We start from the raw sequence: 11660 nt of genomic DNA on the forward strand, positions 1-11660 counted from the left end.
TTACACACTACTTATTCTTCTAGATCTTTCTGCTGCGTTTGACACTGTTGATCACACTCTTCTCATACAAACAATGCACTCCCTAGGTCTTAATGATACAGTCCTTTCCTGGGTCACATCTTACCTATCTGATCGCTCTTTCAGTGTTCGCTTATCTAATTCTACCTCCTCTTCACAATCTCTGTCTGTTGGAGTTCTGCAAGGCTCAGTCTTAGGTCCTCTGCTTTTCTCAATCTATACCTCCTTTCTTGGCAAACTAATCAGCTCTTTCAGATTTCAGTATCACTTGTATGCGGATGATACTGAAATCTATCTATCAACCCCAGAGTTATCACCAGTGGTTTTGGGCCGAGTCTCTGAATGTCTCTCTGCCATCTCATCTTGGATGTCTTTTCGCCACCTCAATGTCAACATTTCCAAAACGGAATTACTTACATTTCCACCAGCCAAAAACAGTTACCATCCTGATATCTCCATAACTGTTGACAACACGACAATCTACCCTACCCCACAAGCTCGTTGCCTAGGGGTCATCCACGACTCTGAACTGTCCTTTGTACCTCACATTTAATCTGTCTCCAAATCAAAAACAGTGGACATTTCTCCCCACTGTGGGAGAAGAGACAGACAGTAGTTCTGCTGCTGCCGCCACTGCCCAGCACAAATGCAGCATGTTGGTGTGGACTGGTGGATGAAGTGGAATGGGCGGCAAGGTGCATGGCATGACCTCTAACATCATGCTGCGCAGCCACACAGCATGTTTTCCAAGCAGCCTCTGAGCCGAGCGCTGCTGGTGTTGAAATCCCGGCCAAAAATGACTGAAATCCGCGAAGCCCACTGACCCCTTGAATAGCATTTATATGTTGCATGTGGACCCCCAAATTAGATGTACCCATCATGCCTTGTCTACTACCGTATGTAGGCTCGCTGGGAATCGGGTGGCCGTACACAGTGTATGGCCACCTTTAGAGACCTTTGGAGTTTGGTATATAGGATTATGGGCCAGATGTATCAAACCAAAAGTGATAGAGAGTGGAGAGTGATAAACAACCAACCAATCAGGTCCTACCTGTCATTTTTCAAACCCAACCTGTTATTTGACAGGTAGGAGCTAATTGGCTGGTTGTTTATGACTCTCCACTTTATCAATTTTCGAAGCTTGATACATCTGGATTTATATGTGGGTTTAGTCTGCTTTATCTTTCATTTTTCTAAATAAGTTAGCACAAAGCAAGTACTGTAAAATATAACGATCACAATAAATGTTTCAGGTGTGCATTCTGGAAGTAGAGAAAACTGTTAGTTGAATGTAGATTATACTGTCCTATTATTGCTCCTGCAGATACACAGGGTCCCGGGAAAATTCAAACATGGCTGTCATTGAGGTGAAGATGCTGTCTGGATGGATCCCAGTGAAGAGCACTATAAGGATGGTCAGTCACTGAGAAGTCATCTGCAATAGTCATTATTAGGGGCCTGATATGCCCTCGTAGTATTTAACAAACGTAGAAATTTTAAAGCTTTCAGAGCTGGTGTTGATTCCCAGAGCCCACTACTTCCTGTACTGCCTGCGCGGTGAGTGACCTGTGGTCTCACATGTACACAAAGCTGGGCTGACTGCGGGAATATCTCTGCTCCAGTAGCAATGTTACAGATTGTGGGGACAGTAAACTATCCACCACTGCAACCAGCAGCAAGCTGGATACTGGATAGGCCCCTTTGAGTCATATCCGCTTATCAAGATAATAAATCATTACATTTTACTACAATGTACCCTATAGTATATCACATCCTAAGACTAATAGGATGGTCCCATCACTTTGTTAAGTAAAAGTAAAGTAATTGTCAATGTTATCATTATACACCTCGGTTTGGATCCTGGCCACTACTAAACGTGCAAGCAGCCATTGCTGCTGGTAAATAATGCAAAGTATAGCCCGCAGGATACAGTGACAGGTGCCACCTGAAGAGGGCGATAGCTAACAAGGCCAAGTTCTCGGTAAACACTGCATATTAGCAGCCCCCATAGAAACCTTTCGGGGGGCTGGATTTACAGTGAAAATGGGGGACCTCATACGTATACGTGGGTGGTGCATAATATTTATGGGTATTCCTTAAAAATGTGTTGTATTTTATTGTATCATTAAGTAACCACCAAAAACGCATTATGTTCAGTAGCTTGTGTTATTGGACATCTCGTTCTCACATTACACCACTCTATACCTCCTTAGGCCCCAAATAAGGTAAAACAGATATTGAAACCTAATCCTATTTATTAGCCATGTCACTAGAGGTAAAATAAGGCCTGGAGAGTGATACGGTGGAAGAGAGATACAGGGCTCACTGCTAGTTTTGAAACACATACTATAAAATGGCAGTTATGAGCTGATTGGCTGGTAGTTAATCTCTCTTCTTCATTCTCTAAAGCTTAGTAAATATTTACTCAAATTGGATGATAAAAAAAGGGATTGCCCTGGGACACATTGGAGCCGTCTCCCCTGGACCAGTGTAGCCTTCTCCTGTCAATGGTATTTGGATGGCTGAAAGACAGTGTCTAGGTCAGTGATGGCTAATCTTGATACTCCAGCTGTTGTTGAACTACACATCAGAGGCTGCCTGGAAAACATGTTAGATGTTAGAGGTCATGCCACGCACCTGCACGCCCACTCCGCATTCCTCCACCGGTCCACACCAAGATGCTGCAATCGTACCGGGCAGCGGCGGCAGCAGAACACGCCAGGCGGCTACTGTCTGTCTCTTGTCCCAGCTGTGAAACTTGCAGCCTTGAGAAGTTGAGACAGCCCCTGTGCTGTGCTTCTGGCTATGATGCCTGCCGAGCCACGCACATCCTGTTCGCCAGTCCCCGCACACCCTATCTGCCCTCTCCCCTGGCAGGAGGCCAATCCCAGGATTCGGGATTGAAAATATGTCCCAGGATTGGCCACCCTAATTCCGACCTTTTGGTGTTGACCTTTCAATATTGTCTGTGAGATATACCAGGGTTGCCTACCCTCCCGAAATGGCTGGGAGTCTCCCGAAAAGCCCCCCGGAAAGGTGGGCAACCCTCCCAGATTCAGGGGGACCCCCACTGTGCCCCCCAATCACAGCATTTAAATGCCTCAATCCGCGGGTCTCAGAGGAGGGGTGGGAGCTAAAATGTCACAATCGCGTCATTTTAGCCCTACCCCCTCCTGGGAGATCCGTGATTTAGGCTATTTTACATCCTGGGGGCAGGGCTTAATGTTGTCATGCTCAAGCCCCGCCCCCCGAATGGCTGCTGAAAGTCTCCTCTCCGGGCTTCTCCCGGAGAGGAGGATCTAAAAGTAGGCAACCCTGAGATATACCACACCCCTAACCATAACCCTCACAAAAATTAGGAAAGTTGATTAAAGTATGTTTGTCTTTTTAATATAGTAGATATCAACAGAATGATCTACAGTACAATGTGCTTCAGTAAATGCCTCTTATACAGTCCTGTGCCGTTATCTATTCCTAGATGGAAAAAGACAAAGTAATCCAGAGAAGCGACATCCAGGCGGACATGGTGACTTTGTATCTGAATGAGGTATGATTTGTAGTAGAGTCACAAGTTTATTTCTAAGGGTTCTGTTCCATTGGATGCGCTGTTGTTTACTACCGTATGTAGACCAATCCCGCTGGTAGGAGTCAGAGACCTGGTTTATCTGGTTATTTGCTGTTTCACACAATGTCATTTTCTCTATTATTATTGAGTGTGCAATCCCTGCACACAACAACATCTCATACTTCTTCCCAATTTCCCACAATACTTAAGCTTTGTTTTAACATCCCTGTCTGTCACAGCTGTCAGTAACTTACTGTCTGCCTTTCATCATTATAATATGCTCTCTCCCTCCTTAGATGGGACATACCCCTGTGGATCTCTCCTTCACGGTGGTGCAGGAAATTGAGGTCAAAGACCTAAAACCAGCCACAGTGAAGGTGTATGATTACTATGAGACAGGTAATAATGAAATATTAGGTTTATCTTACAATCTGTAGTTACTGCACTTTCAGTCTCCAGCCCAATTATAACAAATGTAGAGACCGTCCCCGCTATGATTGTAGTTACTCAGTAACATACAGCACAACATCGGGCTGACAGTTGTGTACTATTATCTTCCAGATGAACAAGCAATTGCAGAATACAACCATCCCTGCAGCACAGGTGAGAGCATTATGTTACAGCATCTCTTATCTGATTTACCTGGAGTTGCAGAGTCTTCCATGAGGACGTACGGGGAAATATTCTAGGCAGGGCCAGTACTAAATACACCAGTGATGTAGGGGGTTACCTACAATGCTGAATGTGTGTAATATTACTGAGAGTTATTAGGCTCCCCACAGTACCTACAATGAGCACCAGTCACTGACATGTATATCCAATTGCTTCTTGCCCAATGCTGGCCACACATCAGACCAACTTTCCTCCACCCATCCAACTAGTTGGTTGGTTGGACTGAACATCTGGTATTGTATGGTGGCAAATGCCAATAAGCAATTTGCTCACAAACTCAGGAGAATGGACAAAAACAGTCAGTGAAATTGTTTAAATCAACTAGGTCACACTACAGTACATTGTCTGAGTGACAGTTGTTGTCCATTTTCCGGTTTGTAAACAATTTACTTAATTACAAATTACATTTGCTCCTATCCAGTACTAGGTTTATATTCCATCCAACCAACTAGTTGGATGGTTGGAGGAAAGTTGGTCTGATGTATGGCCAGCATCAGAAGCTGCCGGCTACTGACTTTGATTTTAGGAACATAGCCAGAACCACGCTACAGTCATACATGTATGCAGGGGCGGATCCAGGATAAAATGACAGGGGGGGCACAATGATAAAAGAGGGTTTAGGTGGGGGGGCGGTGTTAGTGGTGCCAGTGTACATACTAAGAGAGCGGCAGAGAGAGGGTGGGAATGGGATTAAAAATAGGCCCTGGCATTTAAAGTACGCAGGCCCACCATGGTGACAAAAGTGAAGGATGTAGTTTTGCGCGTGCCAAAGGCGCGCCCCAGAAAATGTGGAGTGGCCACTCAACAGGGGGCATGTCCTTGAGTGTAGTGTACAACACCATATACAACTTCTACACATTATGCAACAAAATACTAGACCCCATTATACTTGCCCCTTAAACATGATGCCAAATGGAATGAGCCAAAATTCACATAATGCCACACGGATTGAGCCAAAATTCAAATAATGCCACATGGATTGTGTCAAAATTCACATCAAGCCACACGGATTGAGCCAAAATTCACATAATGCCACATGGATTGAGCCAAAATTCACATAATGCCAAATGGATTGAGCCAAAATAAACATAATGCCACACGGATTGAGCCAAAATTCACATAATGCCACATGGATTGAGCCAAAATTCACATAATGCCACACGGATTGAGACAAAATTCACATAATGCCACACGTATTGAGCCAAAATTCACATAATGCCACACGGATTGTGACAAAATTCACATAATCCACACAGATTGAGCCAAAATTCACATAATGCCACACGGATTGAGCCAAAATTCACATAATGCCACACAGATTAAGCCAAAATTCACAATACGTTTCATAAATAGGAACATTGTCCACCAAAGGCGCGCATTAAACATTTACACCATAATGTCCATTACACGTTAAGTTACACGCCATTATATCCATTATGTATTATGTCAAACCACCATAATGCCTATTAAAAATTATGCTACATAAGTGCTGCTTATCTACATGCTCATTGCCAAGGGTTCCATGCTCATTGCCAGAGGTTCCATGCTCATTGCCATGTGGGATTACATGCTCATTGCCAAGGGGAATACATGCTCGCGGTAAATGGGGGACAGCCGCCAGGCAGAAGTGATAGCCACTGACAGTGGCAGAGCCTGGCTGTATTCAGAGCACTGCAGGTCCAGGCTATTTGAAATAATACCCCTTTCACACCAGAAAATGCATTCTCAGGTTGGCCCCTTTTACACCAGCCTAGTCCCTGCATTTTCTTGTGTGAGGGGGAGAGAAAACCACCCCTCCCCCCCTTTAACCAGTTATCTTATTTAACCGGCTATATCTTAGGAACCAACTGATCCATTTACATGAGACAAGTATCATATTGAAGAACTTTTGAGTGGGCTTTGAATGATTTTGGTCCAGTGAAACTGGAACGTTTGGTTCCAGAGTAATCTGCCCTCAAAGAACATGAACAGCCATGAAATTACATTTCAAAAATAAAAAAATTAGTTTACATGTAATATCTCTGGAATCGATTGACGGATATGGACCAGCCTGGTATCATATTGAAGGCCCAGCAATTTGGAATTGAATGATATCAACCACAAGCTTCTGTGATGCCAGGGGGAGAACTGGCAGCCGTCGGAACCGGGTGGGGGTCGGAATTGACGGGTCCTATATTATCCTATGGGGAAAAAACGTTACAGCTTTGCCAGGCGATATCTCTGGTTCCCGGAGGGCTAGAGACACGGGGCTGGGGTCGTTGGAAAGCCCTGGTCCTCAGCTACAAAATGAAATGACAGGGGGGGCACGTGCCCAGGTGCCCCCCCCCCTGAATCCGCCACTGCATGTATGTATCATCACGCTTGGACTACTTGCAGTTCCCTCTACCTGGCTCTACCAGCAAAATAATTGTTTCGCTTGAAGCTGGTACAAAAAATGTAGCTGCCAGGCTATCAACGTACCAGCCAGATCCTACTGATACAAAACACCCATTCCCTATATCCTTCACTGGCTTAGGGCATTTGGCATGGATAGGGGCATGCATGACAGTCCTTACATTGGCACAGCTTGACAGGGTAAAAGGCGGTTTAGTAGTGCACCTGACTGACGGGTCTAAGATTAGGCCCCTATGTCTGATTAGCTTCTGCGGTCTCTTGATTTGGAGGTAACCTGTAAGTGTGTGTGTGTGGTAAGTGGGGGAATGGGATACATAAGGATGACCAGTGGTCAGGTATCTGTATGTCAGTGGTCAGGTTAACAATAACAGCATCCCAAAGGAGGGAACCAGAAAGAGGGACAGCGGACAGGTAATGGTACTTGCACTCCCTACCAACTCTAAAGGGGTGTACCCACGGGCTGTAGATGGAAGATAAGCGATTTTGCTTAGTCAAAATCTCCCAGCCGCTGCCGGAATTAAGCCGGAAGCCATCCCTGGCAGCAGCAGCCATCCCCGGCAGCAGCAGCCATCCCCGGCAGCAGCAGCCCGTGTGTACAGCAGAATACACACTGCAGCGTCTAACAAGAATATTCGGTACTTCTGTAGTTTCTCGGCGCCGGAAGTGCAGAGGCTCGCGTGCCGCTCTAGCTATTAAACTTGGCAGCCTGCCAGAGGCTCTGTTTCACTGTGCGTGTGCCGCTCTAGCTCTGTCTGACTGAGCTCGTGCCGCTGTAGCTGTACGTAAACAGCGTAGCGGCCGGCCAGCAGCAGCGCTGCCCAGGCGCTGACAGGTCAATGTCACTGTGGCACTTGTAGTTCCACAGTGAATTAGGCAGCGCCTGGGCACCGCTGACAACGGGGGTATGTTAAAGTGGACACCCCGGCACAGCGATGCCGGGGCTTCTAAACTGTACGCGAGATTCAGACGCAACTGCATCCTACGACCTTTTCATACCCCCACTATCCACGTCGGCGTGGAGTTGAGAATAGATTAGTGTGGCGAGCGCAGCGAGCCACCGAGCCCGAAGCGTGGCGAGCGTAGCGAGCCCCGCGCGGGGACGCGGATACCTTCACAGCTATCCGCGTCCCCTGGCGGGCTTCACAGGTGTCAGCGTCCGCTCGCCACGCACCGAGGCCGAAGCGTTTCATAGCTAGAGCGGCACGCGAGCCTCTGCACTTCCGGCGCCGTGAAACTACAGAAGTACCGAATATTCTTGCCTGCACTGTCTATTTGGCCAGGCCATAGCGACGCGGCCCGTGCATTGCTATCGCCCACTGTGTACACACGGGGTGATTCAAGGACACATTCTAAGTGATTTTAATGATGTAGTCAAAATCGCTTAGATCAATCGCCCTGTTTGTACATGGCTTAACCCGCCCTTGAAGCAGCATAACCCTCCCCTCCCCCCACAGCCTGACCTAACAATCCCCTCTAGTGCTTATCCTAAGCCCCGTACAATCACCTAACCCCACCCCCTGCCTGCAGCCTGACCTAACAACCACAGCTAGTGCTTATCCTAACCCCTGTACAATCATCTAACCCCCCACCCCCTGCCTGCAGCCTGACCTAACAATCCCCGCTAGTGCTTATCCTAAGCCCCGTACAATCACCTAACCCCACCCCCTGCCTGCAGCCTGACCCTAGCAACCACAGATAGTGCTTATCCTAACCCCCGTACAATCACCTAACCCCACCCCCTGCCTGCAGCCAGATCTAACAATACCCACTAGTGCTTATCCTAAGCCCCGTATAATCACCTAACCCCACCCCCTGCCTGCAGCCAGACCTAACAATCCCAGCTAGTGCTTATACTAACCCCTGTACAATCATCTAACCCCACCCCCTGCCTGCAGCCAGACCTAACAATCCCCGCTAGTGCTTATACTAACCCCTGTACAATCACCTAACCCCACCCCCTGCCTGCAGCCTGACCTAACAATCCCCGCTAGTGCTTATCCTAACCCCCATACAATCATCTAACCCCACCCCCTGCCTGCAGCCTGACCTAACAATCCATGCTAGTGCTTATACTAACCCCTGTACAATCACCTAACCCCACCCCCTGCCTGCAGCCTGACCTAACAATTCATGCTAGTGCTTATACTAACCCCTGTACAATCACCTAACCCCACCCCCTGCCTGCAGCCTGACCTAACAATCCCAGCTAGTGCTTATCCTAACCCCCATACAATCATCTAACCCCACCCCCTGCCTGCAGCCTGACCTAACAATCCCCACTAGTGCTTATCCTAACCCCTGTACAATAACCTAACCCCCCCACCCCACCCTGCAGCCTGACCTAACACTTCCTCCCTGCAGACTTTCCCTAGACTGTGTGTGGTGACTGGGGGAACAGGCTGTATGTGTAGTGACTGGTGGGATCAGATTTTGATGTAATTTGTATTTTTAGCCCCGCCTTTCCCAGAAAAGCCATAAATAGCGGTAATTTACCGCTGCGGTGAGGGGGATTCGGGGGGAGGGGGGTGCCGCTGGTATCCGAGGGGGTTGCCCACCTTTCTGGGGGGCCGGGAGGGGGACCCGTTTTTCTGGTTTAGTGACTAGAGGGAACAAGCTCTGTGCGTGTATAGTGATTGGAAGGGACTGATCGGAACACAATCTTTTTGTCACTATTCTAAAAATAACAGTTCTTATCTTCTATTTTTGCTGGCTTGCAGATGAGAACGTCGGCAATTCACGATAACAACTGAAAACTATCTGCCTGACTGTTCTACCTACGAATACCCGCAACGCAGCAGAGAAAGCTGCCCATTACATAATACAGTACAGAGTAAATGAATGGAGAAACAATAAATATTTTCTAACAAATTGCTCTGATTGTGTTCATTTGTCTGTTGGCTGCATGTGGTAGATGTTATCAGTATATTTACAGATCATGTTCTCCATGTTACTTACACAGGGGTTGGTTCAATGACACGTGGGCAGGACTCAGGATGTATCTCTCGCAGATTCCTGCTTGTAGCCCATGACAGTACACACATAAATGACTGTGGTTGTTGTTTTGTGCGCAGCGCACATCACACATGTAACGGGAATTACAGGAGACAGCGCAGTGTACTGGACTGATACATCTGGCAGCAATTACCCAAACAATATTATACAATGATTTATATGGACTAAAGTAACTTCTATAGTAAAAAGGTACTTGTGTATTTTGGCGGCGCCCATCGCATCGCATACCATAAGGCATGCGATGGTATGCGATGCGACGCGATATCACGCAATACTGTACAATGGTATACAATTTTAAAATTGTATGCCATTGTATATGGCATACAATGCCATACAATGCCATACAATGCGATGCGATTAAAGATTGTATAAGCACCCTAATGGGTGCTTACAATGTTAAATGCACCCCCACGCCACCCCCCCACTATAAACGTGAACCTGAAGCGTGGCGAGCGCAGCGAGCCCGCGAGGGGCGGCGGTACGCATCCTCTGACCTTTTCATACCCCCACTATCCACGTCGGCGTGGAGTCGAGAATAGAAAGTGTGGCGAGCGCAGCGAGCCACCGAGCCCGAAGCGTGGCGAGCGCAGCGAGCCCCGCGAGGGAACGCGGATACCTTCACAGGTATCCGCGTCCCCTCACGGGCTTCACAGGTGTCTGCGTCCCCTCGTGGGGCTCTCTGCGCTCGCCACGCTTCGGGCTCGGTGGCTCGCTGCGCTCGCCACACTTTCTATTCTCAACTCCACGCCGACGTGGATAGTGGGGGTATGAAAAGGTCGGAGGACGCGTGGGGGGGTGGCGTGGGGGTGCATTTAACATTGTAAGCACCCATTAGGGTGCTTAAAAGCACCCTTTAGGGTGCTTATACAATCTTTCATCGCACAGGGGGTAAAAATCGCGTCGCATCGCATTGCATGCCATCGGGTGCATGGCATGCGATGCGATTAACACATTGCGCGATGAAGATCGGGGGCGCCGCCAAAATACACAAGTACCAGTAAAAATATTAATACTAATTTATTGATAAATCCTTAATGAAACGGTACAGGAGCACATAAAGATATACATAGATCCCCTATGGTATAAAATAGTGCAATTGTCACTATTAGTTTGGGCATTAGGATAGGCAGTAAAAAGAAAACTAGGCACAAAGGTGGAGGGTCAGGCTGCTGAGGGGTTGGGGGAGGGGTAAGGGCTAGGCAATAATGGGAAGAGGTAGGGTTAGGCTACGGGGCATCCCAACTGCCAGCCATCTGTATGTATTCCCCTTTAAATTATTAGGAACCCAGATTCCATTTTATAAGCTGATAATCCCGTGATCTGTAATAAGGTAATCAGATGGTTCTACTGTTCTGAATTGGACACATACCGATGCTTCATTTTGTGTCAGTGGTACCAGATAATATACTCACACAGGGATCATTAATCCAGCTGTATACTGAGCTCATTGTGACTGTACACTTTCATTTAACTTGCCATATTATCCTTAGTTATGCTGAGTATACTTGCTATATATTATTCTGTACATCGCTGCGGAATATGTGTGCGCTATATAAGAAACTGTTAATAAATAATCATAATACTGTATATGCACACACATATACACACACACACACACACACATACACAAAAATGTGAAAAACCTAAATCCTACAATAGAACATTGTAATCATATTTAAGGCCCTAAGAAGAAAATATGTTTTATAGCTAATAAAGCTATCTATTAGCTATTAGATAATATACAGTATATTTATGAAAGAGCTCTGATTAACCAGATATAAATTGCAGTCTTGAGAATATTTAGAATTCTGCTCCTATTATAGTTTGTTATATACAGTAAATAAAGCAAAACAAATGAAAGAAGAGACTGTAGGTGCTTGCGCTGGCACTTAATCAGAATGGATGAAAAGACTACAAACATGGGACGTCGTATTAAGCATTTGTGATTAGAAGAAAACAGTGAGTTATAAGACCCTGCTATATTACAATAGTACAATTT

The 11660-nt window shown here is 46.6% G+C and overlaps 1 protein-coding gene across 2 annotated transcripts in view; it reads left to right on the forward strand.

Moving 5' to 3' along the window:
• Positions 1 to 9520, forward strand: part of LOC146009245 (alpha-2-macroglobulin-like) — a 144116-nt gene extending 134596 nt beyond the window's left edge. For both annotated transcript variants that reach the window (XM_083149411.1, XM_083149412.1), the window contains 5 exons: positions 1343 to 1433; positions 3497 to 3565; positions 3880 to 3982; positions 4145 to 4186; positions 9367 to 9520. In XM_083149411.1, the coding sequence (XP_083005537.1) occupies positions 1343 to 1433; positions 3497 to 3565; positions 3880 to 3982; positions 4145 to 4186; positions 9367 to 9392 (331 nt within the window). In that variant the 3' untranslated portion in view covers positions 9393 to 9520. The remainder of the gene's footprint in view (positions 1 to 1342; positions 1434 to 3496; positions 3566 to 3879; positions 3983 to 4144; positions 4187 to 9366) is intronic.
• Positions 9521 to 11660: the final 2140 nt, after the last annotated feature.

Source organism: Crinia signifera, chromosome 6 (assembly GCF_055691185.1).
Source record: "Crinia signifera chromosome 6, ASM5569118v1, whole genome shotgun sequence".
NCBI classification, from domain to species: domain Eukaryota; kingdom Metazoa; phylum Chordata; class Amphibia; order Anura; family Myobatrachidae; genus Crinia; species Crinia signifera.